Below are 27,125 nucleotides of genomic sequence, written 5' to 3'. Positions count from 1 at the left end.
TATATATTCTACCTGTTTTTATTATTTCAAATAAGGCTAAGATAATTAGCATGTCAAATTGGATCATTTACCTGGAGGCAGATTTTCCTACCAGCCATGCTTTGTAAATGAGGACAATTTGAATAAATCACCAAAGCAATGAAATGAACAGCTACTGAAACATGCATGACTGCATTTGGATCTGTTTTATTTATTTATTTGACATTATTTTCACATATAAAAAGCTAAATTATTAATAGGACTGATTATGTATAATCCCTCTATTAGTGTTTCTCACAAATCAGCTCTTGTCGATATCATAGTTTCTGCTCCTGAGTGACTGAAACAGATTTGAATACGAACCGAAACAATTTGCTGAAAATGTGTGGCGTTACAGAGAATGACGAAGAATAAAGACATAAAGGCAGAGGGCTAAATAAAACGTCAAACTGAAATATTTGTCCAGAAATTACCTTTTGTTAAATTGTTCTTCTTGAAACTGGATAAGATTAATTAAGCAAATTTTAAATGACTATATTCAGAATGTCATGTTTGGTGGAGAGCATTAAACTATGATCCTAGTGTTAGTTAAATTTCTCCCACATCAGGTAGGGAAATGTTTTTACTGGTCAGCTGGACTCACTGAGGCGTGTCTAAGTGACGCTGACCTCTACACTGACATAAATTGACATTTTAGTCTCTGACACATCGGACTTGATGCGACAACAGGACAGGAAATGGGGAAGAACGGCCGTCCTGAGTTGCTGCTGCTGCTCCTTTTTAATGCTGCGGTTCAGATGGAAACCAGGCTCCTACAAACCATTTACTTTATTTCTAAGGAGCTGACATGGACCGATGCAAGACAGTTCTGCCAGACGAACCACATAGACATGATTACTTGGGACATAGTAGACCCGAACCTGCTGACTACGTGGATGCAGAATCGAGAACTCACTGAAATGTGGATTGGTTTGCATGAGGACCCTGAGCAACAGTCAGCCTGGAGGTGGATCAATGTGAAGTGAGTTTCCTTTTTGGTGCAATCCCCATGTTTATAACATAAATACATTTCACATCATTTTGTTTTTTGGTATTTTTTTCAGAACCAATGAAGGTTTGACGGGAGAGGATGTTTCAGGGAGCAGTTATTGGGCCACTCAACCAAAAACCGACTACAGCTGTGGCTCTTATAATAGCGCAAGAAAAAAGTGGTTAGGCAATGTTTGCTCTGAAATCCTTCCTTTTGCCTGCTATGACGACAATCTGGTGCTGTTGACTGAGAACAGGACGTGGGAGGAAGCCGTGGATCGCTGCCGGGAAATGTCATCAGCTTCCTATAAGTATGACCTCCTGAGCATTACAAGGCCTACTGATTTCAGCTACATCAGAGACCGGATCTACAAGGTCACCAGTGAAGAGGTTTGGTTGATTTTGTCACTTACTGTTTTGTGCAATAACCAGACCATAAATATGTAGAGGATTTATTTTGATATTGCTGTTGAAATCTTGGCTCACATCTACCAGGTTTGGACAGGATTGCGTTTCCTGGGAGGGGAGTGGTGGTGGTCCGACGGAGAGATGTTGGACCACCAGGAGATGCTGCCGAACTGTCCGAGCCAGTGGCAACACTGTGGCATGCTGTCGAAGTACAACACAGCAAACTGGACCAGTGGGGACTGCTCAGAAAGAAGAAACTTCATCTGCAATTATGTAAAACTACAGAAAGACCAAAACTAGCTCTCTCTCTCTGCCTTCATATACTCTGTGCACATAGAGATGTAAGCAGTCATATTCAAAAGGTCTGAATATATTTCTAGTTGCTAGCTTCGTAAGTGTCATAATAATGACAGATAATATGAACACATGTTCTAGTTTGTTGGATATGACTATATATCTGCTCAATATGTCGAAACTCAGTTTTTGCAAAGGACTTCTTGTCCGCAATATCTGGTGAGAATATATGGGAATGGTAATAATCATTATATCCTTCCTATGAATATTTTTGGCTAGTTGAATGGACTCTGTTGGTGTTATTATTCCCAAATAATGATACCAGTGCTGAGAGTCTGAATATCAAATCACTAAATATGGAGAATCTAAATGTACTATATGTTTTGGATTTGATTAGGACCACTCTATTTCTTCTGCATGGATTTCTGTCGTAGGATTTAGAAGAATCACCATTTTAAACTTGCATTTTATTTGATTGTGTTTTATCAAGTAGAATTTTTTTTTTAATTAAATTAGTTCATTTGTATTGACTCTGAATTGATTTGATGGCTTGTTGATGTCAGATAGGAAGAAAATAGTAACACTTGATAAAACCAAAATATGCAGAATACTACGTCTATGCACCATGAAACTGAGGCTACAATTCACACAAACATTGCCTGGTCTGGTGAGTTTTGATATTTAGACGATTGCATAAGAGTGGATTCACACTGGGGCTCCATGGGGTCCAAACTGAGTCTGAATGTGATTCAGTCAAACAGTTTCTCAGGAACTCGGTGTGTAGCTGTAAGGTCAGTGCTGGAATCTGGGATGGACACAGGAACACACACATCAAGTGTTTTTATCTATTCCTCACAAACAAAGCTTGAAAAGTGTTGCTAGTAAATGTTTCATGCCAACTGTTGGCACAATGCGTTACCTAAAAACCCAGCGGATACAGCGTTCATGTTTTTTGGGGGTTTTTTTTACCCAGACGGCTTCCCGCGCCCCCCCTGCAATGGCACGGCATCCCCCCGTAGGGGCCGTGCCCCACAGTTTGGGAACCTTTGACCTAGTCTATACGATAAGATTTAAGTTTTTGTATTTTTTTGTGTATTATATATTGTATTGTGTCATAACTTCAGTTAAATTTAAAATATATTTGATATTCTTAGATACAGTCAATAAATAATCTGGACATGTGCCATAAAGTGAAAATTTAAGTGAACGTGTTTGGAATGAGGATGCTTGTGGACTGTTTTTTTTTGTTTTTTTTTGTCACAAATTTTCATTTAAACAAATACATTTTTCCAACATTTAGAAATTTAGTCTGTCACGCTTTTTTGACAGAACTTCTCCTGCTGTAGAAAAAAATTAAGTAAACAATATATTTATATGAAATAATTTATAAAAAGGAAGTGAGTAATTTGTAGAATGGCTGTATCCTTGAGCTTAGGTGTATCTGGGACTTCATTCTCATGCCTGGCCCTGTAATGCCTCAGTACTGAGGAGATGGATTTATTTAAATAAGACAATTCTGCCAAACATATGCAACACTTAACCTGCAGAACACACTATAAAAATAAACTAAGACTCAATTTCAGCTGAATTTGGATTCAGATAGATCAAGTAGAAACTGAAAAGAACCGGATGAAACAACAACGAAATGAAAACAAATACTTTATTTTCCGATGTAAGATCAAAATGGTCCCACACTGCAGAAACATTCATTTGCCTGGAGGCTCCTCCTTTATTGACGCTGCACCTTAAAAGATCAAGAATTCTTTTGGGAAATGCATTTGACAGTTTGACAGATTTGCTTCCTTAAAAACACAGTTTGGCGCGTTAATGTCATTTCGAAACAGTCTTGGTGGGGAAATGCGGATTGAGAGGGGATGAACTCTTTATCCTGGATCTTGATAGTATCTCATTATTTCGAAATACTATCTCGAAATCTCGAGATAGTATTTCAAAATAATTAGATTATTTATTTATTTATTTATTTAGTTAGTTAGTTAGTTAGTTAGTTAGTTAGTTAGTTAGTTAGTTAGTTAGTTAGTTAGTTAGTTAGTTAGTTAGTTAGTTAGTTAGTTGGTTGGTACCTGAGTGGCGGAAACAAATTTCCATAGTCACGCACCGTGATTTGGGTAAGTAACTTTAATCAGATTACTGGATTTGAAGTAGTAACACCTTAGATTACTCGTTATTGAACAAAATGGGCAGGCACCACAGCCTGTGAGGACAAGAATTACAAACACAACTGGAGTTAAATATTGAATGACAGTGCAAAAGCCTCTGGCTCAACCCAACAAAACATGGGGAGGCTTTCATTAAAAGGCTGGGTCTGATGTGGGAGGCAAACCAGTTTAAAGTATACCTCTGCTAACTTTGTCATAATCGGTCATATATACAATCAAAATTAAGTTAAAAATAATACTAATGGTTCCAAAAAGTGGCAAATGCAAATAGCAGAAGCACATTTAGTAAAATATCAGTGTGGATTATTTTTATCAAACTATATTTAGAGGATTAATGCAGAATCTTCTAATCTGTATTATTGTTTAACTTCTACTCTAGTTTTTGCTTTTGATAATCCATTGATGCAGTTTTCAGTACAGTCCTTCCACTCTGAAAAAGGGCATTCAGAAAAACCTTTTACAGCCTCAAACTAATGACATTCATGTATGTCAGTGTTTATGACATCTTAAGGCAACAATTAAAACCGGGAACCATTATTTCATTATTGAAATTCTATGTCGCCTGTAACTAAATCGTTCATTTGAACAATTTTCCACCCAAGTCTTTATTATTTCATAAATCTTATTTTACCAACAAGAGACAATCCTATAGCACCATGATTCAAATTCAGTCATTTACATGTATCCTGGTCTGCCCATCTAAACACAGAGACTAGTTTGAATGCAGAACATTTGAATCAAACACGAAGGAACTCGGACTTCTACATCCGAAGAAGTCCGAGTGAATTTGGTTGAGTTTGTTTATTTTAGGACTTGTTTTTGTTCACAGTGTTGTCATAAACCCAATGTGTTTGATGTCAGTCCGAGTGCTGGCGCGACAACGTCCAACGATCTCCTGAGTTGTCACAGAGTTCTGTAGGACCCTGAAAACGGCCAGTTAAAATGATTCAGGTGTGTTCAAGCATGGAAGCATGAGAAACATGCAGGGCAGTGCAGTCCTTTGTCCTTGTCACTCCTCCAGCATCAGTCAATCTGCAGTCACAGGATCCTATCCCAGTCATCACCTCTCTCCCAGTATATCTCCTTAGCATCCTGTTGCCTTTCCAGTTATCCACTAGATTCCTGCTTCTTGATTTTTCATGTTTTTTCTGTGTTTATCACATGAAGCCTGGACTGTACTTTTCCCTGGCTATTAGACTTCTAGTTTCTCATCACATTTTACTTTACTGCATCTGCTCTACCTGCCTTCCTCGTACCCGAGTCGTGGCGTTTGCATTAAATTGGAGGAGAATGAGACTCAGCAGGAGAAATGAATGTACTTGTTGTTACCTGTTGTGTCTCCAGGCCTGCTGACCCAGTTGTTTGTTCTCCATCCAACATTGTTAGTTCTTCCACATTTATTCATTTATTTCATGCATTGCTTGTCAAATTCCTCTTTCACTATACTGACTGCATCCTGTTGCTCTACCTAAAAATGATCAGATTCTTACTTAAACAATACAGTCAGTTTGCACTATGTTTCTTAGTTGATGAACTTTTTGATTCTTGTTCAGACTCTTATTTTGCTGCATCCACACTCCCACCTACCTCCTCCCTGCTTTTGGGTAATCAACAATCAAACTTAAATTTAATTGTTGTTTGCTTGGAAGCCACAAAGTTCAACTGAATTAGTCCATGTTGAGGTTTTCACAGCTGCCCTGCCTGCTTTTAATATTTCAAATATCCCTTCTAAACTAAAGCAGAGAGTTAAATCAACACCGTCATTGGTAATTAGCATTTTCAAATTACCTGAAGTCAGGTTTTCCGCACACTAACTCAGAGCCTGTTTCAAGCAAGACAATTTGAATTAAATACAAATCAAATTTGAATCAAACAACCATTGAAGTACGCTGAATTTAGTCTGGATTTCCATTTTTAATTATTTTGGGAAAAACAAAACTGTAGAGTAATACAAAGCTGGTATAGAGAACACAGCTTTTTAATCACTGCAGTGATCAAACTGCTGAAAAATACACTTCAAAAGAAACCTGTTTCTAACTTACAGTAAAATTAGGCAATTGTTGTTGCCTCAATTTTACTGCATAAATATGGTAAAATGTGTATTTATGATGATTTTATAACTTCGTATTTATACAGTAAAATTCTGGCAACCACAGCTACCGGTATTTTACTGTAAATTAGAGATGTTTTTTTTTTTTACAGTGTAAAGGACAAAAGATGAACAATGTGGTGTTAGAAAACCAATATAAGTAGTTATATTAGTAGTTTGAAAGAGATTCTTCATGTAAAACCGATGAAGGACAAATCGGATTAAAAGCAAATGTTGACACAAACTTATAAAACTAGAAAGTGTGGCACATACTGTATAAATAAGTTACCAGGGCGATAATTTCTCTCCATCAGCCAGCAGGGAGTGGTACCACTGGTATGTGGTGGTGGTGAGGTGTGTCCTGTTGGCAGCACTCTGTACGCTGCTATAAATTGAGAGTGGCAGCTTCTTCCCAGCCACTGACACGTCTGACTTTATGTACCAGCAGAACTGAAAATGGGGATTAGTGGCCGTCCTGAGCTTACACTACTCCTCCTTTGTATGATTGTGTTTTGTTTGGAAGCTAGGCTGGTCATATTCATTACTTTTCAATCTAAGGTACTTGATTGGGATGCAGCACGACAGTACTGCCAGAAGAACCACATAGACATGGTTACCTGGAATATAGTAGACCCGAACCTGCTGACTACCCGGCTGCAGAACGCAGGCTACACCCATGTCTGGATTGGTTTACACGAGGATCCTGAGCAACAGTCAGTCTGGAGGTGGATCAATGTGAAGTGAGTGAGCTGGTATCAGATTGAAACATAACTATTAATTCAGTTCAGACATTTAAGCTGCTGATGTGTTTCAGAACTGGTGAAGGCTTGACGGGAGATGACGTCTCACAGAGCAAGAACTGGGCGACAGGTCAGCAATTTGACGACAGCTGTTGCAATTATAACATCCCAACTAAAAAGTGGTACAGCACAGTTTGCTCCTATCCGCTTCCCTTCAACTGCTACGAAGACAATCTGCTGCTGGTGACTGAGAACAAGACTTGGGAGGATGCTCTGAATCACTGCAGAAAAATGACAAATGCAACCCATACGTATGACCTCTTGAGCGTTAGTTATCCATCTAACTTCAGCTATGTGAGAGATCGGATCTACAGAGCCACCACCGAGGAGGTCTGGGAATCCTTCGAGATTTATTCTTGTTCTGCAAGGTTAGAATTGTAAAATATATATTTTTTTATTTCATTTGCTTTGTGTCTATCAGGTTTGGACAGGATTGCGTTTTCTGGGAGGAGAGTGGTGGTGGTCGGACGGAGAGGCGTTGGACCACCAGGAGATGCTGCCGGACTGTCCGAGCCAGTGGCAACACTGTGGCACCGTCTCCAAATATAACACAACTAACTGGACCAGCAGGGACTGCTCAGAAAGAAGAAACTTCATCTGCTCTTATGAAAAAGTATAGGAAGAAGTAACAGAATAGCTAGACAATGACTAGCTCTGTCTGTCTTCATATATGTTGTACACATAGAGATGTAAGCAGTCATATCCAAAATGTCTGAATATTTTTGATATGTTCTTGTATGCCAGTACCTCAGTTTGCTTAGTAGAATACATTGCGTAGTCTAACTACACGTTCTAAAGTTTTCACACCTTTATCATTTTTGGTTTACAGCTGATAAAAATTTAAATGTAACATTTTAACATTGGACCAATGAGAAAAGTTATGCTGCTTAACCCAGTGGAAACACTGTGGCACCGTGTTGAAATATAACAGTTAACTGCTCAGAAAGAAGAAACCTTATCTGCTTTTGCAAAGACATTAACAAGAAAACATGAAGCTTTCTTCCTCTTAGCATTGTAGGGTATTGAACTTGCATTTTACATATTGTATTTAAAATATGATATGCCCTTTACTTGTTTGAGGGTAGCATCATTTTTTTCTTTGTGATGTACTAATGTTTTATGACGTACTGTAGAATCTATGAAATGTAATTGTATTTTCAACGGTTTCTTGCAATATACTTAATGACTGTCTACAATGTGTAAATGTATCCATTCAGATATGAAAAGAAAAGCTTCTGACAATTTTAAAGATATAAAAAAAAAAAAAATCAACACTCAACTCAGAAACTAAATCAATAATGTGGATAGAAAAAATGCTGGTGTGAGGGGGGAAATGGAACAAAAGAAAGATAAAAATTTATAAATCCTTCCAAAAGTGTTTCATAGAGTAATACTTATTTAGCTTGGATATTGTGAAGGTTCTTTCTGATGGGTGAGTCTGATGACAATTTAATAATCAAATTTGAAATTATAGGTAGTAACAGAACATTTATGTAAAAAATATCTGCAAATTCAAGGAATTAAAGAAAAAAACAACAGTGAACACTGACAATTTTCTGCTGCTGGTAAGCAACAGTGCACAAGCCTGCCTCAATTGCTTGAGGAGGAAAAATAACTTACATTAGGCATATTATTAAATCAAAAACACTACATACAGAATAAAAACATAAATAAATAGCAATAAATATGACATTCCTGTTGAGGTGATTCAGACACAGAGGTACAAACATGAGATTAAGTGTTGGTGAAAATAAATGAAAATAAATTTTGACCAGTCTACCAACGTTGTTTAAATTCTAACAAATACTTGGAATTTGTTCCCAAAAAATTGATGCACATAGAATTTAACAGTCTTTGAACATTACTTTTGTAAGTTAATAAGGTTGAAAATATGTTTACTCTTTATTAACTATTTTTGATAGTGTGTGGTGTGATGTAGTGTCATATCTCAGTCTTAGTTTACTGCAAAAGTTGACAATAGTGAAAAATATCAAATCTCGGAAGAAATAAAAGCTTCATGCGGAACCTTTCGTTCGGTCGACAGTTTATTATCGGAGGTAGTTTTGGTGACTTCAACTGACTTCCGCTTGTCATTCAGCTGCTCGACGTTGTGCATTTACTCAGCTATTTCATCTCAGTAAGTTAAAATATTAAATATTTTTATCGTTTTTGTGTGTAGGTGGCATATCCGCATGTTTAGTGAATGAAAGAGACTTTGTGTTTTTCTGAGATAAAGGAATGGTACATTGAAAGAGCTCGGTGTTCCCAAAGATGAGGGGACGCCTAGCTTAGCTAGCGGAAAGCTACATTTTCCTTTACTTTGGAGATATTTCAAAGCATTTTCTGTGCCATTTCTTTCCCCGGCTTTGAAAGACATTTTAGTTGTTTTCACGTCAAGTGTAAAAACTGCGGTCTTCGTGTTGCAGCCCGTTTTAAATCAACGGTCATGTATTTTCAGAAGTAGCTGACTGATCATTAAAATGCGTGTAAATATATCAATTAATTATAAAAACCTGTCTTTCTCTCTGCTCATTATATAAACCAATTTCTCGACCAGACGCAGTGCTTCAGCTATCTTATCATTTGCGAATATAATACGGTAACAGTGAGTCTTTACTGTACCCTTAGAGTTTTAACTCTAAAGGTGAAATATGATAACCTGTGATGGGTGTTTGTAATTTTCTTATGTTTATTTTTATCTCTGTACAGGAAGCTGATTTTCACCGACAGACGCGATGACACTTTTTCACTTTGGAAACTGCTTTGCCCTGGCCTATTTCCCTTACTTCATCACATACAAATGCAGCGGCCTGTGAGTATCTCGTTTATTATTCTCTATGCTTTCAACTGCTTGACTAAAGTTACAAAAGTAAGAATTATATTTCTTTGTGTACTCATTAGTAGACTCCTGGTTCATGCCCCCCCTCAGCTGCAGCAGTAACATATGCTCCGAGACTCTTACGGTCTCTTATAAGCTTCTTAGTAATGTCAGGTTTTGGGAGAGGGGCCCTTTAATCCTTTTATGTCCTGTGCTCTCAAATTATCCACAGTTGACAGCATGCATGTTGTAAAGCGGTGCATCATAAAGTAAAAATGTTTTTTTAAATTTCAGTGCCTGTTCCAGTCTTACTAATGAATTCACCTAACTCCGTTTGTGTTCCACATGCGTAGCTCGGAGTACAATGCTTTCTGGAGATGCGTCCAGGCAGGAGCGACGTACCTGTTTGTCCAACTTTGCAAAGTAAAGAAGCTTTCCTTATCTGCTTTCATTTAGAGAGGGACCAATCGATTTTTATTTTTACTTTTTTTTTTTTTTTGCCAATTGCTGATACTTGGGGTTGAAAATGCTGAAAAGAAATGTATTGAAAATCTCTTGTTCGTCTTATCGTTTTGTGATTATTAAGCTTTTGTTCAAGTAGAAGCAACATAGCATTGTGTGTAAAACAGAGCATCTTTAAAATTTGTCAATATTTTGACATTTTTTTAGGAATGCACAATATATCAGCACTGACATCAGTTTTGGCTGAAAATTTGTATTTTTTTAACATATCAATATTGGTCCGATAAAACTGGACTTCCAACTGAACTTCCAGTTTTCCAACCAATATTTATTTCCGTCTGGCTCCTGTTTGACTATGTAGGTGGTGGGTGAGAGGTTGGTCATGTGACAGTGATGCAGCAAAGGATTATGGGGAGTTCAGCTGAAGCAGAGAAGTAGTGATGAAGTCAGTAGTGTGGTCATTTTCTTCAAGGTGTTAAAAGGGTTGTAAAATACATATAGTATCATAAATATTGATTATCTGCCACAACAGCAATATTATTAACAGATTTCAGCATTGGCCTAAGTTTTCAAATCGATACATCCCTACATCTTTTATTAGTAATTAGTGTTTTTAATGCAGCTGGCATTTCTCAAACACCAGTTTCTCTGTGTTGAACAGAAAAAGTAGATCCTCAACTCTGATTTCCAAAAGTACAGTTTCAGCATGTTTCATAACAGACATACTTTCATAGGTCAAAATAAAAACAAAACAGTAACAGCAAGAGGTGGTAGCCATTTTGAATGTTGTGTTCACTGATTTAGATAACAGGGTCAGATTTTTGAGTTCCCGGCTGGTTTCTCAGTGCTTCTTTACTTTTCAACATTACTCTTTTACCATCACTTCCCTTCTGTCTTTTTAGATGCTGTTTCTCGCTACATTTTTCCCAACCTGGGAAGGAGGAGCCGGTGTTTATGACTTTGTAGGGGTGAGTAGCAAAAGCTTTTATTGTAGAACTAAAATCAGAAGAGAAACTCAAAATGATAAACACCCCCGCTTGGTAATATTGGTTTGTCCTTTAATCCCAAAATTGTTAAGTGGTGCAGATCTGGTTTTTGTCTAGGTATAGAGCCGTGTTTATTTGTTTCTCAGGAGTTCATGAAGTCCACAGTGGACCTGGCTGACCTGCTGGGTCTCCATCTGGTGATGTCTCGTAATGCTGGGAAAGGAGAGTACAAGATCATGGTCGCTGCCATGGGCTGGGCGACAGCAGAGCTTGTCATGTCGAGGTTAGCAGTGACTTTTTCCTGAGAAGAAAACGTATCTGTGAAATTTCCCCAACTGTGTAAAAACTGCATGTTTGTTGTTTGTTCAGGTTTCTTCCCCTGTGGGTCGGCGCCAGAGGAATCGAGTTTGATTGGAAGTACATCCAGATGAGCTTTGACTCAAACATTAGTTTGGTGAGTAGCTTTACTACTTGTGCCTTATTTCTTTTTATTTAAACCGTTTAAGTCTTGATTGCCTTTTCATATTACTAATTCCTTTGTTTGTTTTTTTTATGATGGATTTATTTATTTTTTCCACACATTTTCAATGGGTTTGTTTGTTTAGACGTTATATACCTCAATAATAGTGTGTGTTTGTGTGTGTAGGTCCATTACATCGCCMTGGCAGCTGTTGTGTGGATGTTCACCCGATATGACCTCCCTAAGACCTTCAGGCTGCCTGTGACTGTGCTGCTGGCTCTGTGTGTGTACAAAGCCTTTTTAATAGAGTAAGTCTCATAATGAAAGTGTCAGCATTTCAGATGGTTGGAAAGCAAATACATCGTCATTAAAACTATTAGGTTTAACGTTTAGAATAGAATATACTTAGGAAAACTGAAAAAAGACTAAAGTCCAAAAGATTAATATATGGTTATTCAAAGCTTTCAAAGATAGACATGTGACTAGAATGAAGACCTAAATGTCTCAAAAGAAACAGACATACAGTTTACTGAGTCGATGTTTTAGTGAAACTGATTCAGTAGGGATGTCAAAAGATCTTGTGGTATAAAAACACCACAATATGTTCTTGTTGACATGAAGTCTGTTTTGTGATGTGAAGTCTGTCAAAATGAACCTTGCTTGATAAAGTGTAAGAGTGTAAGGAGGTTTTTTTTGTTTTGTTTAGGTTTAAACTATGTCATGGATGTTTGGGACTCTTATTTTAAAGTTAAAAAGGAAAACTTCCTGTTTTGATGTGTTTTATTTACATATTCTATTCATGTGAGCAGAAAAGTGGGGATTTCTAATTTTCTCCAAATTTAGCTAATTTTCTGCCTTGTTCTTACAAACCCACGATCATGTCTCATCTTGTCTCATGAGAGGAATGTAATTGTCACATCCTTCGTTTGAAAGAATCTACATAAAATATATAATAATGCAATGACTCGAGGGTTTGTAGCTTGTCTTGGTTGTTTGTTGACCACTGTGTAGATTTATCATTTTATGATTAAGTCTGGTTGTTTTTTTAATTTTCTCAATTATTTCAGATATTTCAGCCAAACTCTTATTGTAATAAATTATTTTCTCAGTAACGTTCGTCTCTCTCGTGTACCCAGGTTGTTTGTCCATGTCTTCATGCTGGGCAGCTGGACGGTCTTGCTGGTGAAAGCCGTCCTGACCGGCGCCGTCTCTCTCTGCTCACTGTTCCTGTTTGTCACTCTGGTTCACAGCAGCTGAAGAAAAAGCAGCAGGCCGTAAAACGACCCTCGACAGCCTCGGCTCAAACTGGAGGAAAGATTTTCATAAGTCAGAGTCTGAGCTGTGAAGCTTTAAAGGAGGGCCACTTGGAGTTGACTGACATGATCCACCAACTGGTTCAGCTTCCAGTTCTTCCAGTTTGTTTCATTGGTTATGAGTCCAGGAGGAAAAAGAGCGTTTTCTGGGTAACATTTCTACCCAACTTTTCACTGAATTAGTTGAAGCAAAGGGACGAACGTCAACATCAGAATACTTCTTCAGTGTGACTGGATTCTGTTTGTTTTTAAGATGTGAATTTTGTATTGATGTAACTACAAATGAATTAACACTTAATAAAAAAATACATTTCTCATTACATTACATTTCTCATTATTATCTCGATACATTTCCTGTCCTCCAGTTTTTGCTTTGATCAGTTATGAAGTTCTATAAAAAAAATGTGGGAGTTCCTTTAATATATGATGTTTAATTGACAGGAGAGTCGAGCTAAGAAAACAGAAGAACAAAATTGAGAAACACGGGGACAAACACGCATCATTAAATACTGAGATTTTTCTGAAATGTCTCGGTAGCTTTAGTTTCTGCTCACCTACCTGTAACATCCAGAGTAATGGTGTCAGGTGAGGTCCATCTCCCCAGCGGCTGGTCTGTCTCAAACCTTATTCCAGCTGCTCTGAACCGAGCAGCTCCAGTTTTTGGAGTTATTCCGAGCAGCTGGAATAACTACCCCGCCTCTTGTCTGGAACGTTAGCTGGAGATAGGCACAAGCAACCCTCCCGACCCCACTAAGGGACAAGGGTGTAAAGAAAATGGATGGATGCTGCAAATCTTGACTGATCTTGGCTTCCTCGAGAAGTGCAGTCTGCTCTGTCTCTTCGTATAGACGCTTCACTGTTGCGTCTCCAGTCCAGTCTGTGTTCCAGATGAACACCGAGGTATTTATATTCCTGAACCACCTCCACATCTTCTCCCATGATGGAAATAGGGTTTGATCCAACCCTGTTTCTCCTGGAATCAACAACCATCTCCTTTGCTTTGTTTACAGTCAAGATTAGGTGATTGTTCCCACACCAGGCCACAAACGCTCCACCAGATCTCTACTCAGCCTCTTGTCTTTCTCTGATACAACAATTACAGAGTCATCTAATTATTTCTATAGATGACAGAAGTCGGACTTGTGCTGGAAGTCTGAACAGTAGAGAGTGAAAAGGAATGGTGAGAGTTCAGAGCCCTGTGGTTTTCCTGTGCTGCTGACCACCTGGTTAGACACACGGTCTTTCAGTGTCACACACTGTGGTCTATTTGTCAGGTAGTCACAGATGCATGTGATTGTTGAGGCCTCCACCTGTGTCTTCTGGAGTTTCTAACAGAGCAAATCAGGCTGAATTGTGTTCAATGCACCTGAGAATCAATCAAAGGACCTGATCCTCACTGTGCTGCCTGCTTCTTCCAGATGAAACTGGGTTTGTTGAAGCAGGTGTCTGATGACATCATCAACTCCAACTCCATGGCGATGAGCAAACTGCAGGGGGTCCTGATATGAGCTCGTCTGCTTACTCAAGTGGGCCTCCAGGAGTCTCTTCATAATGTGGGTTGTCAGGGCAACAGGTCTATAGTCGTTATGTCTGATGGGAGATTTTTCTTCGGTACCAGAACCTGGCAGGATGTCTTCCACAACAGAACCTCCTCTTGGGTCAGGCTAAGGTTGAAGAGATGCTGCCGCAGAAGGACTCTGGGACTGACACCATCTGGACCTGCAGGATGTTCCCGTTCAGCCTCTCCAGCTGTCTTTTCACTTCTAGATACAGAAAAGTTGGATGTGGAGGCAAAGGGAGCAGCAGCGTCTCCTAATGTGGTTGAAGACAAACTTGTGGAAGCAGAAGAGTCCATGACTGAGGTGGAAGATGGAACAAGTCCGACAGGATAGCTATGGGTCAGAGGAGGATCAGATATCAGTTTGGCTGGAGACGGGAGATGAAGATGATGATGATGATGATGATGATGATGATGATGATGATATTGTTCCTGGACTGAACCTGTTGAAGAATATGTTCAGCTCATTTGCTCTGACCAGACAATAATATTGTTTTAAACAGTCATGGTGGCATGTTTTTATATAATGTTTGGAATGAAGAAGATATGCTGCATAATCTGTTGTCATTACAATAGAGTATTGTGGCTCAGTGCAAAAACACACATTTTGTTGGTTTCTGAAGAGTAAAAATTAAACAAATGTATAAACCTGAAGATTAAGTTTATATTTCAAAGTCATCACAATACTAAAGAAAAGTCTCACAACAGTGTGAAAATCATGGTGTTTATTTACAAGACAAGAAGCTGGAGGAAGATATATATATATTTTTTTACCTATTTCACAGCGTCAGGTTATTTCTATGTATTATGATGTAATGGTGAGTTTTTGGGCTTATTTTATTCTGTTTGATACTTGTGTGTAACTTTCACTTGATTTGTGAAAGCATGAAAAGTAAGCCTGGTACAAACAAGTTATATGAGGTTAAGTCATGTAAAAAACAAGACATTAAAGTTTGATCATTTATGTTTTAAAAATAGCCTCAGTATTTACAGTCCACATCAAATACATAACCTCTTCTCACATTCCTACTGTTACCACTGAGTCTGAAGGAGCAAATCAAACTGAACTAATAAGACTTTGTCCTGGGAGGGACAAAAAGGACACGGAGACCTGACTGAAAAAAGAGATAAAGGACAAAGCACATGGGAAATATGGGTGTGAAAAGAATAGTGGACAAACAAATGAGTGAACACTGGCCAGAAATAAAAGACTAAGACTCATATTTACAAAAAAAAAATCTTGGTGTTTATTTACACCATAAAAAAAAGAAGAGAGCCATTGGACAAAACATATCAGGACTTAAAATGCCCAAGACACATTTAGCCTGTCGTGAAAATGTATTGATTGAGTCATGTTTGTGATATCTGACATATTGACTGGAGAAGTATTGTGGGTCCTAGTCAGACCTTTCACTGCCACTGGCATTTTTTCTTGAGCCAAAAAGCTAAATAGATTTGCTTAAGTAACAGGAGAACTTGAGCAAATCATTTTTTCTAAACAGAATGAGCATGTCATAGTTCAAATCCTTAAATTAAAGAAGCCGATGACGTTCCCCACAGGGCCGCCATTCAGAATGCTACGCAATTAAAGAAAGAGGCTCTGCCCTCTGTCCTCCCTCTGCAGATCATAAGTACAGACCAGGAGAGAGACCAGAGGCAGAAGCTACGTCCAGACGGAGCAGGTACCTGCAGCCTGTAAGCCATCGCCTCCCTGGGATCAGTCCTCATGTCGTCGTCGATGTATGTTGAGTACCGAGGCCTTCTCCTGCCCCCTGGGGCCCACAATGCAGAGAGCCTGGAGTTTGCCCAAAATTTTTCAGTGGAAGACTCTGATGTGTTCGTGGTGACATATCCCAAGTCAGGTAAAGTAAACCAGTTCTTGGATCTCCCATAGTTTAAATGCTTAAATCGTAGGTGTAGTGAATGTTCCATCCTATTATATATAAATAAATGTCGTTGATGAAGTAAGATGTCATATCAGAGTTAGAGTAGCTTTTATGTTTGTTGTTCCTATCAGAGTGATGACAATAGTAATTCTCAGAAAACATGATTCCATTCTTCCCATGAAGTTTCAGGTTACAAGCAAAACTTTTAAAATATCATTTTGTGGCTTGTTGAACCAGCAACCCTCCCGACCCCACTGAGGGACAAGGGTGAAAGAAAATGGATGGATGGATGGATGGCTTGTCGAGTTCAGACAACAGAAGATTGAATTGCCTTTTTTCCTGCTCTTTTAGCAGGAAAAAAGGCTAAAAGGCTTTTAGCTTTTTCTTAGGCTAAAAGGCTAAGAAGAAAAAAGATTTTTTTTTCTTCTTATGCCTGAAATGCAAGACACATTATTTACATCTGCAACATATAAATGCATCAAGGATTCTGGACAAACCCAATGTTCACTAGTGACAAAGGTGTACACTTTGGTTTATTGATTATTTTCACAAATGACAAAATAGACTCCATGTCCATTTAAAGGAATTTTATTTGATTTTCTGTATGAGCTCTTAATGCAACCTGACACCTTTACTTCATGGATGAATGTTCAGTTTTATCAGCCACAGTTCAAAGCCTTTTAAACAAATTGGATTTTTCATTCAAGCATGAATTATAGTCTTAAATTTGCATTCTCCCAAGTGTTTTTTTTAAAGCTGCATTTTTGAGTTTAGCTTCTGTTGCCTTTTTGGGAAACCATAAAACTGCTTGATTGAAGAGTCTGGCACAATCAGAAGATGTTGGCTTAGTGTTTTGTGTGTTTGTGTCTGAATACGTTTGTTTTCTCTGGGCAGATACCGGTTATACCTGTTTCCATGACGGCTTGTCTATTTTGGAAAATCAGTTACTCCATCACTCCCTTCATTCACCGCAGTTTCACCTTTCAGATTATCATGATACTAGATGACGTTGGGATCAGATACAAAATATTCTGAAACAACAAACTCCATGTTCCTCAAAGTCATTAAGACGCTGCCACAGTGGTTGTTGGAACATGTTATCATTTCACTCATATATAAATGTGAGGAAACGAAGTTGATTTTGGCAAACATCAGTCTCCATTACCTAGTTGAAATATGTGTTCCTCTGCTAATGCACTCTCCATCTGAATAGCTACTAAAACTGTCAATTGTTATATGTTGAGATCCACATTCCAACAAATCTTCACCAGTCAGAGTAATTAGGATTATTAGATTATGAGATATTACATACTGAACAGGCAGGAATGCAGCAATTTTGAATAATTGCTAAAAGAAATTGAGTCACATTGGAGTCATGTGGAGTGAGTAAAACTGTTGCGTTCTGAATGCCCAGCTTGAAGCAGGAATCCTGAATAAAGGCTGATCACAGAAGAAGACCATGAAGAAACTGGAAGTTAATTTTTAGTCAAGGTAAACAAGTTGAACATGCAAAGTTCAAAGTAGCTGATTTTTAAAAAATAATATCAAATTTTTACTAAGTGAAAATCATTCAGTGAGGCCTCATTTGCATTTCTGCTCTGCCTCTCCTAGTTACTGATTCTGCAACCTGTTAATGAAACATATCTCAGTCGATGCGCTGAAGTTCATGGTATCTGTTCTTCCCTGTTTGGATGCTCTTGGTCATCTCACCCTGCCAGCGATGCACATGGGGCTTTTAGAATCCAACAATGAGCTCACTGTGAGAAAGCCACAACAGACTGTTTTGTTATGCAACACACACACATACACACATCCACACAGTGGAATGCACAGAGAAACAAATACTCCCGTACATGCAAGGTGTAACCAGTAGACAGCGCTAAAGGTGCAAACTCGCATGATGGAGCATAGCGGCCTTGCAGATTGTCCACATATGAGCATCAGAACTGGAATGCATATTTATGTTTTGCAGAGCTTTGGTGAAGCTGCTTTCTTTTACATCTCAACTTTCACCTGCACTGCATTGTGGGGAAAATGACTCAGCTGGTCCACCACAGGTTGCCTGTGGTCCGCCATCATTGTTCCATGTAAAATGACAATCATTTGCACATGTCACCATTCCTCTAAGGTCTAAATTATGTCAAAATTATATTCAACTACCGTTCAATCCAGTGTTAAGTAAGTGCTGTTACTAATCAACACAACTTAACCTGAAGTGCTGCAACACTGATCCAATAATTCATAATTTCATGCTGAATTCATCAGATGGTTCACTCACTTTGGATTCTCACTTGCTCTCTGATTAATTTGGGCAATAATTATATAACTATTTTGTGGCACTCAGACAGCAGTGACATTTATTTTCTGGATGCTCAGATGATAAAAAAAAAGAAAAGAAAAATAAACAAACAAGACGGTGGTGTCAAAGAATGGCAATGTTCCTGTCACCATAGCGTGAACACTATGAATTCGACACCATTGATCTCGGTGTACATGCACCATTCAGCATGAAAGCCACACATACTTTAAAGACATGACAGCACTTTATGTTCCAGAAACATCTCCCTTAACTTTGCCCTGCTCAGACCCAGGTGCCATTGTTGTTCCTATCATACTGATGACATGCTAATGCTCAGAAAACATGGTTCCATTCTTCCTATGAAGTTTCAGGTTACAAGCAAAACTTTTAAAATACCATTTAAAGGTTTGTCGAGTTCAGACAACAGAAGACTGAATTAGCTGCCTTCCCCATTGTTCCACATCTTTTTCAGTAGCTCGTCTGTAAGAATGCCACTATGCTTTCAGAGGAGTCGGACATAGATGTCTGCCACCTGTGCATGGTTTTCACCTCTGTGGAAGATTCTTCTGTTTTAAATAAATGGATTATCCTCCATAATAATTTCAATTTAAAGAAGAAATCTATCAGAAACAGTGCCACTGTCTTACTGAATCATATCTTTACTACGGCTGCACTGTGAGGTTGACTTGTGTGTTTTAGAACATAGTTATGAATGACATTTTTTAATCCATTTGATTAACAATTTATTTTTATTTTGAGTTGTTTACATTCTTCTCTGAGTGGGATCAGGTTAACAGTCAACTTGATGGTTCATATTTTAACTAATGTTCTGCAGATCACTGAATGTGGGAAAACAAGAAGCAAAAATAGTAGCTATTAGTCTGCAAGTTAAGCAACTTCCTTAAAACTAGTCTTAGAACTTGTGAAAGATCAAGAAGTGTTGTGCTGCAGGGAAAGACTATTCAAAAATATGGTCAATTATTCATTTAGGGTAATGCAAACTGACTTCGGTTAATTTATATTTTATGTTCATTTTAAAACATCTTTTTCTTTTATTATTACAGCTTTTTCCCGAAGTATGTGATGTGAATTTGCGCAGACTACACAGCAATTTACCTTTAAGGGGTTTATGCAAATGTGTTCTCAAATTACTTTTATGCCCTCTAGTAAAAAAGAAAACCCGTTTTACTCCGACAACATTTGAGTGTGATAGAATAAATGCAGCAAAAATAAACAGCAGAAAATCCTCAAAGTTTTATTATGTCCAAAACAAAATTTCAACAACTTTGTTATTTCCGCACTATTATTTTTTCAGGACAAAAACACTTTATACGTGGAAAATAAATACTTGAAAAATGCATAACAACGAAGAAAAAGGTAAAAACACCATCTTTTTAAATAGCAAATTGAAGCGGACCAGGTTGCTTTCGCGGATCTTCGTGTTCCCGCGAGAGGGGCTGGAAGTCTCGTCAGGGCAGGCGAGCGCTTCTCGGTCAGTTCACTGCTCCGCACCAACAGTGGACTGGTAGTGACTCCGTTTCTGCAGCATAATGCCTTCTTCCGAGGAGCTTTACCTGGAGTATCAGGGACTTCTGTTTCCCAGAGAGACTCACTCTGCAGAGAGTTTGAAGTTTGCGCAGGAATTCACTCTGAAAGATGATGATGTTCTCTCGGTTACGTACCCGAAGTCAGGTCAGTTTACTTAAAGATAATACTTTGCTCTAACAGCACCGATAATGCATTAATGACAATGTCTGATCTCATATTAAGCCGGAATAAAAATGGACTTTGAACACTTTGTGAACTACACAAACCTTGTAAGTTTGCGACAGTGTTGGACTGGATTTTACGATACGACTTGTCATTCCCAGTAAATAGCCGAACTTTATCAATTTTTCCAAGTTGCATACACAAACTTAAGTATTTTATTGGGATCCTTTATGCGATAAACCAACACATAGCGGGTCATGTGAAGTGGAAGTGAAAATTATGTACGGCTTTAATCATTTTGTGCAAATAATAAGCTGAAAAGTAGCAGTATTATTTGTCGAATATCCCTAAATAAAATCAAGTTAAGCCAATCGCCTTTAGAAGTCACGTAAGTTATTGTAGTCCAGGCACGTGCAGATGGGGGGTTCTGGGGGGGCTTGAGCACCTGCCCCTTTTGCTCCTTGGCCCCAAGTGCCCTTTTGGTCAATTTTTTTATTTATATATATTTTTTGGTATTATTATTTTCTAAGCCCTATTCTGACACATAATAACATGTACAAAAATTATTTATGTTTTGTTGGGGATTTTTTTTTTGTACAACATAATAAACCCTCCGGTCACCTTGTTACCTTTCATCTTTTGCCCGTGACGCATGGCGCAGTGTCAGTGTTTTTATACTGATGTTTTTTGCAAAGATGTTCAGGGGAGATATCAGGAAGAGATTGCTGAGATCCTCATCTCAGATGGAAGAATGTGACATTGTGTTCTGTACAAATCTGGAAAAAAATGTCAACAATTTAGCTAAAAAGGTAAAATGATTCTGGGAGTCCTGTCAGCTGCTGTCTGTAGCAAACATTGGACTGAAATGATGACTGCACAATACATCACCCTGTACATCCTGGTGAAACATGCTGCTGGCAGTACTGCTGGGATCCTTTTCAAGAACTGTGACAGGGCAGCTGATTTGCATAGATGCAATAATGGATAATTACCGCCGGGTAATACTGGGAAAAGAACCAGCATCTAAATGTAACTTAAAGTGAAGCAAGTTGTGCTTCACAATGGCAATAAATCCTGTCACTGCATGCTGGAATAAAATGAGGTGCTTGAACAGCATGAAGTTATTTGGGAATTAATGAAGTACTGAAGCAAAAACATGCTTGCCTTGAGGATTTATTTTTTTAAATTAACTCATTTCAGTCATTTCAGGAATTCCTAAAGCGAACAACGTGAAACTTTGAAAGATTGGGACTCATAAGGATCCTTCCTAATTCCTATGCCGTCCTTTTTGGAACAGTTCAACTTTTCATTATGATATAAATCTCGGGCCTGTGCTTCATTTAACACCTCTGATGTATGTGAGCCCTTATTGCACGTAAACTGAGAAAAATATTATGAGATGTTTATTGGAATATGTTGGGGAACAAGTGTAACCTGGTAATCCCCCCTCATACTAGATGTAAAGCTTCAGGATTTCCCTTGTGCACCCTCTCTGATGCAGAATTGTTATGTAAGATGGAAAAAAAAACAAGTTTCAGATTTCCCTTTAGAGGATCTACAAGACATTTAAGCATCCACAGCTCCATAAGAGCGGCATCCAGGCTAAGGAATAAATTTATACTTTGATGGAAATCACACAACTACAATTATTAGTTACCTAATACTAAGAGTTTGTTAAAGAACAATAAATTAAAGAGAGCACCTTGTACTGCTTCTTTTTTACCCTTGTGTGCTCACATTAGTGTGATGTTTGGCCCCAAACTGATGCAGAAAGTTTAAAAAAACAAAAAAAAAAACCCAGCTCATTTCCCCTTTGTTTCTCAATAAGTCTGAGTCAACACCCAGTTAAAAACAACAACAAAAAAGGAAATCCTGACTTCAACTGAAGTGTCTCATTCGTCTTTGTAGGGACGATCTGGATGCAGGAGATCCTCCCGCTGGTGCTAAATGGCGGAGATCTGACTCCCATCCAAACGGTCGTGAACTGGGACCGGGTCCCGTGGCTGGAGGAGACCAGGCTGGCGCAGGTCGTTGACAAGCTGCCGTCGCCACGTGCGCTCGTCACACACTTTCGCTACAGCTTCATGCCGCCTTCCTTCCGCACGTCCAAAGCCAAAGTAAGTGGGTGGAGACTCGGTCAGATATGTCCAGGCTCTACTCGAGAATATAGACAGTGCTGCATGTGTTCGTCACTTGCAGGTGGTCTACGTAATGAGGAACCCAAAAGACGTCCTGGTGTCTTCATATTACTTCCACCAGATGGCCACCTTCCTGGAGGATCCAGGGACTTTTGAGGAGTTCATGGAAAAATTCCTGGATGGCAGAGGTCAGAGAATCCAAAAATAATTCAGATTCCTCAAAGAGTTTGGTGTTTTGTTTCCCATGTAGCCTGTGTTGATATTTCAGTTTATCAGTATTAAGAAGCTAGTTGATCAGTTTAAGTGTCGAGGTAGTTTTGCTCTCATGATGGGATCCTAATTGTGTAATCTGCTTTACTAAATCAAGATTTCATTATTCATAAATAATGGTATAAATAACATTTGACATGACATGATTATAATAACATTTTAACAAAAGCTAAAGGAGAAATGATACATTTCTAGAGTGCCTTCCAGACAAACCGTCTGGGTGGTTTTGTCATGCTGCATCTGTTTTAAGCGACATAAAAAAATTTATATTTTTTTTATTCTGTGATCATGTATTTATTTATTTTTTGTCTGCAGTCTTCTTTGGGAAATGGACAGACCATGTAAAGAGCTGGAGAAATGCAGAGCTGGGAGACAGGATACTTTTCATCACTTATGAGGAAATGGTTCAGGTAGTTTTAAGAGTTTATGTAATCTTTATGTAAGCTCTGTGGTCATGAGCTTTGGGTCATGACCGAAAGAACGAGATCACGGATACAAGCGGCCGAAATGGGTTTCCTCCGCAGGGTGGCTGGGCTCTCCCTTAGATATAGGGTGAGTAGCTCGGTCATCCGGGAGGGACTCAGAGTAGAGCCGCTGCTCCTCCACGTCGAGAGGAGCCAGTTGAGGTGGCTCGGGCATCTGGTCAGGATGCCTCCTGGACGCCTCCCTGGTGAGGTGTTCCGGGCACGTCCCACCGGGAGGAGGCCTCTGGGAAGACCCAGGACACGCTGGAGGGATTACGTCTCTCGGCTGGCCTGGGAACGCCTTGGGGTTCCCCCGGAGGAGCTGGAAGAAGTGGTTGGGGAGAGGGAAGTCTGGGCCTCCCTTCTGAAGCTGCTGCCCCCGCGACTCGACCCTGGATAAGCGGAAGAAAATGGATGGATGGATGGATGGATGGATGGATGTAATCTTTGGCTAGTATAGACTTCCTGTTTTAAACTATGTTGTACTGCATGTGTTATCTTTAGCCTTCCTGTTGGTTGTTTTGCCCCTTCGCTTTTACGGAAAAACTATTTTTGTTCATAAATGTCAACTAAAGACTGAAAAACATTTACAGGTTTCCCATAAACCATTTATAGTAGCACTGACTTGTGGTAACTTTCTTCCATCTATATAAGTTTCAGTAGCTTTTTGTTTTTAATCCCTTCACAATAAAAGTCAGGTATATAAGTGTCTTATGGGAAGACACCTATGTGCCTTCCCAACATGTTTCCGACTAGGAAGTCGGAAACATGTTGCATGTTATCTGTGTAAATTAAAAGACATCTTGATGAAACCGGCTCTCTTCCTTTTTTGTTGGGCTTCATGTTATGTGTGATTATGAAACTAACATATCTTACAAATATTTGCAAATCTTTCAAACTGTTCCACATGTCACTTTAAAGCCACAAATTTCAATGAATTTTATTGGGGTTACATGTACTGGGCCAACGTAAAGTTATGCCTAAATGTGAAGTGAAATAATAAAAAATAGTTAAGCAGAGAGATTACAAGAGTAAAGAGTTTGTACTCATATTTTATCATAACCGTGTTCATGATTGAGTATCGTCTCTCGTTCAGGACCTGCCCGCCTCCATCAGGCACATTTCTGGCTTCTTGCACAGGAATCTGAGTGAAGAAGTCATTCAGAAGATAGCGGAGCATTGCTCTTTCCAGAGCATGAAGGCCAACGCCATGTCCAACTTCAGCCTCTGCCCAAAGGAGTACATGGACAGCGACAAGTCTCCTTTCCTGAGGAAAGGTCAGTGTTTTTTACATGTCTGTCTACTGATCACATGAGATTTGTTTTCCTGTCAACGAGTTGGTGTTTGTTTCACTCTTTCACCGATGTGTTGTTTTGCGACAGGGATCGCAGGAGATTGGAAAAACCACTTCAGCTCAGAACAGCTGGCCCGATTTAAGTCTGTGATCACTAAAGAGCTGGAGGGAGAGAACTTCTCTCTGCCGTGGAGCTTGGACTGATCCGCACATGAAAATTCAAGTAAGAAGAAACAAAATCAAGGCATCGACTGATAGTTGTTGTTTTTTCCAAATAGGACATTTTAAATTTGTACACTTCAAAATGATTTAGATTTAATGTGAGCAATGTGATAGATTCATACTGTAACTTGTGCCTTGACATGTATTTAATTATTGATTGATTGTTGGAAGAGTTTAATTAAAGTATTTTTTAAAAGTTTGAATAATAAGCAGACATTTCTATGAGAAAGGGGCACTTATAGAGTAGATCACCTACTTTTGAACTAACTGCAGAATAACATCATTTATTTGAGTGCAAATTTTATCTGTATAACTAAAATCAATGTGCAAATAATATATATGTAAAAAGAAAACATGTAAGGGAAACACAGTGTATTCAAGTCAACAAAAACTTAAAACATTTCTCATTTCAAGCCAGAAGTTTTTATATGCAACATAAAGAACATCTTTTTTTTCTTACTTTCTTATATTAAATGCACTACAATTATTTTGTAGTCGCCTTTGGCTCCCAAATGTATTCCTATTTACTAAATGTCAGAATAATGAGATACTTTTGTTTCCTGTTCCCTCCAAACTCAGAGGGCTCAAAAAAACATGATCCTGCTATTTAGTAGCTTTATCTTTAAGCTCTCTGACTTTAATGGGGTTTGAGTCCATTCTTCCTCACAGAGCTGCTGTAAGCTTCTCACTTTGAGTTTTGAAGAAAGACTTAGAAACGTCCTAAGGAAATATTCGTCTCATCATTCTGACCTTGACGAAATAGAAAGAAAGTTGTTAATACCTATTAACATGAAAAAAGGAAAAGTGTAATCTCATACAAATTTAGACTGAAAAAAATGATTGCATGTTTTCACTGGTGTTTAAATTCCTTTATTGACAATATCCTGTTAAAGTTTACTACAAATAAATTAATATCGACATTTACAGTTCCAGTTCTTGTCATCTTCTTTGCTGGGATACAAAATTTAATCTGATAGTTGTTTTCCAAAAATCTGATTTTTTTAAAATTACTGTAGATTCTTTCCTATTTGCAATGTTGCCATAAATAATATTTAGGGGTAAGACAGTGCGTGTTTTTCTAACCACCAGCATCTCCTAAGAGTAAAGGATCCTTTTTGTTTGGTCGTTTCATCAGTAATATTCATCAGCTTCACTGATGAATATTACGAGCCATCTACAGCTGACAGAGCTGCTTGACACGTTTTCACACCAGGATAACCCCTGATGAAAGTTGACCTGTGTTTTATACAAAGTGGACATTCTGTATACAAATACAGCTCAGACATTTCAAACAACATGAAAAAGTTTAATGTTTTTTTCCCCCCCATTTCTAGTTTGTGAAACTCACAAATATGTTCTTTGCACAAACAGTAAAATATTTTGATATTGTAGTTCTTTTATTTGGCTTATGGAAAGCAACAAGTTTTCTTTTTGTAGAGGTAAGCCTCTACATGTCCATCACTAGGCAAGTCAAATAAAATGCCTGATAAGATAATCTCTCAGCAAAATTCTTTTTTTTCCTTTATTTTCATAACATTTAATAAGGTTTTATGTCGGTTCTGCTGCGGAAAAAGCAACTAAACTATTGTGTGTATATAAAGGTCATGCAGTCAGTGGAGAACAGACTGGATTTCAATAGAGGAAAACGAGCCACAGCACCAGAGGTGTTCTAACAAGGAAGAGGACCAAGTAAGAAAACCCAAATCCATTGGTGAAGTAGTGCAGATCTGCAAAGATGAACAGATGTTTAGCTACAATAACATGCAAAAAGGGAATTTAGGAATATTTAGATGCCGCATCTGTTTTCACTTGGATCCCTACAATCCTCACTGAGTTTCACACGTCAGTTTCTTCATGTTGTGATGGCTTTTCTACATAAGAATTCCTAACTAACAAACATACTGACTTCTCTTTTTAAACAGTTTTCAGAACATGGCTGAGGTCATTTTGAACTCAACGAACATGTTTTTAAAATTAGAAGAAAAAACCCACTGAGGAGAAATAGGAATTAATTAGGTTAAATGCTAAACAGATCATTAACTTTTGTGAATGAATAAACTTTTTATCATCACTGCAAGCAGGTGCATTAATTTTTGTCGCGCTGTGCCTGAACGAAGACGTCCATCACCTGAATAAATACAGTTTCACTAAAACTTTAAATTCACTTATAAAGTCAGTCACACAGAGGTTGTCCGATCAGTTTAACCAGAGTTTTAAAAATCTGTATGAGTATTTATCTCAATATTTGTGCCCTTTTTTCACCTAAAAATGATTAGAAAATAACTGCAAATCAATAAACATCATTTGACCTAAAAAAATGCACAGGATCTCTCAATGCTTTTTAATCAATGTATTTAATATTTATAAAGTGCGTGCATTTGATTTATTTTAAATAATTAACTGATTTGGTTTAGGTAAAATCAAACGGTTAATGTTTGCATAACACAACATTTCTGAATACATCGTAAC

The 27,125-nt window shown here is 38.3% G+C and overlaps 4 protein-coding genes across 5 annotated transcripts; all 4 read left to right on the top strand.

Annotated features, from left to right (window-relative positions):
* The first annotated feature begins 719 nt into the window (after nucleotides 1-719).
* LOC108167017 (C-type mannose receptor 2-like) lies at nucleotides 720-2,247 on the top strand. The gene is made up of 3 exons (XM_017309393.1): nucleotides 720-1,000; nucleotides 1,083-1,398; nucleotides 1,504-2,247. Exons 1-3 carry the CDS (start codon nucleotides 777-779, stop codon nucleotides 1,714-1,716), a joined length of 753 nt encoding a protein of 250 aa, XP_017164882.1. The 5' UTR covers nucleotides 720-776; the 3' UTR covers nucleotides 1,717-2,247.
* Nucleotides 2,248-6,450: 4,203 nt separating this feature from the next.
* Nucleotides 6,451-7,944, top strand: LOC103478310 (macrophage mannose receptor 1-like). Its single transcript, XM_008432057.1, has 3 exons — nucleotides 6,451-6,716; nucleotides 6,791-7,106; nucleotides 7,198-7,944. Exons 1-3 carry the CDS (start codon nucleotides 6,478-6,480, stop codon nucleotides 7,393-7,395), a joined length of 753 nt encoding a protein of 250 aa, XP_008430279.1. The 5' UTR covers nucleotides 6,451-6,477; the 3' UTR covers nucleotides 7,396-7,944.
* Nucleotides 7,945-8,813: 869 nt separating this feature from the next.
* tmem147 (transmembrane protein 147) lies at nucleotides 8,814-13,137 on the top strand. Its single transcript, XM_008432058.1, has 8 exons — nucleotides 8,814-8,913; nucleotides 9,486-9,588; nucleotides 9,948-10,017; nucleotides 10,959-11,024; nucleotides 11,189-11,325; nucleotides 11,412-11,496; nucleotides 11,689-11,810; nucleotides 12,639-13,137. The coding sequence occupies exons 2-8, from the start codon at nucleotides 9,512-9,514 to the stop codon at nucleotides 12,757-12,759; spliced, it is 678 nt and encodes a 225-aa protein (XP_008430280.1). The 5' UTR covers nucleotides 8,814-8,913; nucleotides 9,486-9,511; the 3' UTR covers nucleotides 12,760-13,137.
* Nucleotides 13,138-16,002: 2,865 nt separating this feature from the next.
* Nucleotides 16,003-25,582, top strand: sult2st3 (sulfotransferase family 2, cytosolic sulfotransferase 3). 2 transcript variants are annotated; one of them, XM_008432060.2, is made up of 6 exons: nucleotides 16,003-16,235; nucleotides 22,177-22,385; nucleotides 22,468-22,594; nucleotides 22,992-23,086; nucleotides 24,237-24,417; nucleotides 24,523-25,582. In XM_008432060.2, the coding sequence occupies exons 1-6, from the start codon at nucleotides 16,100-16,102 to the stop codon at nucleotides 24,636-24,638; spliced, it is 864 nt and encodes a 287-aa protein (XP_008430282.1). In that variant the 5' UTR covers nucleotides 16,003-16,099; the 3' UTR covers nucleotides 24,639-25,582. The 2 variants fall into 2 exon arrangements, with proteins under 2 accessions (XP_008430282.1, XP_008430281.1); XM_008432059.1 differs by lacking the exon at nucleotides 16,003-16,235 and adding an exon at nucleotides 20,017-20,250.
* The last annotated feature ends 1,543 nt before the right edge of the window (nucleotides 25,583-27,125 follow it).

Source organism: Poecilia reticulata, linkage group LG16, assembly GCF_000633615.1.
Source record: "Poecilia reticulata strain Guanapo linkage group LG16, Guppy_female_1.0+MT, whole genome shotgun sequence".
Classification (NCBI taxonomy): Eukaryota; Metazoa; Chordata; class Actinopteri; order Cyprinodontiformes; family Poeciliidae; genus Poecilia; species Poecilia reticulata.
Note: the sequence above shows the minus strand (reverse complement) of the source record. Positions and strands in the feature narration are given on the sequence as shown.

Bases quoted from the DNA above. Each gene is read 5' to 3' on its own strand.
- sult2st3 (XM_008432059.1), top strand. From the start codon at position 20,109: ATGCCTTCTTCCGAGGAGCTTTACCTGGAGTATCAGGGACTTCTGTTT. The intron at 22,386-22,467 runs GTAAGTGGGTGG...CGTCACTTGCAG, and splicing joins TCCGCACGTCCAAAGCCAAA to GTGGTCTACGTAATGAGGAA. The intron at 22,595-22,991 runs GTCAGAGAATCC...TTTTGTCTGCAG, and splicing joins AAAATTCCTGGATGGCAGAG to TCTTCTTTGGGAAATGGACA.
- LOC103478310 (XM_008432057.1), top strand. From the start codon at position 6,478: ATGATTGTGTTTTGTTTGGAAGCTAGGCTGGTCATATTCATTACTTTT. The intron at 6,717-6,790 runs GTGAGTGAGCTG...GATGTGTTTCAG, and splicing joins TGGAGGTGGATCAATGTGAA to AACTGGTGAAGGCTTGACGG. The intron at 7,107-7,197 runs GTCTGGGAATCC...TGTGTCTATCAG, and splicing joins ACAGAGCCACCACCGAGGAG to GTTTGGACAGGATTGCGTTT.
- LOC108167017 (XM_017309393.1), top strand. From the start codon at position 777: ATGGAAACCAGGCTCCTACAAACCATTTACTTTATTTCTAAGGAGCTG. The intron at 1,001-1,082 runs GTGAGTTTCCTT...TATTTTTTTCAG, and splicing joins TGGAGGTGGATCAATGTGAA to AACCAATGAAGGTTTGACGG. The intron at 1,399-1,503 runs GTTTGGTTGATT...CACATCTACCAG, and splicing joins ACAAGGTCACCAGTGAAGAG to GTTTGGACAGGATTGCGTTT.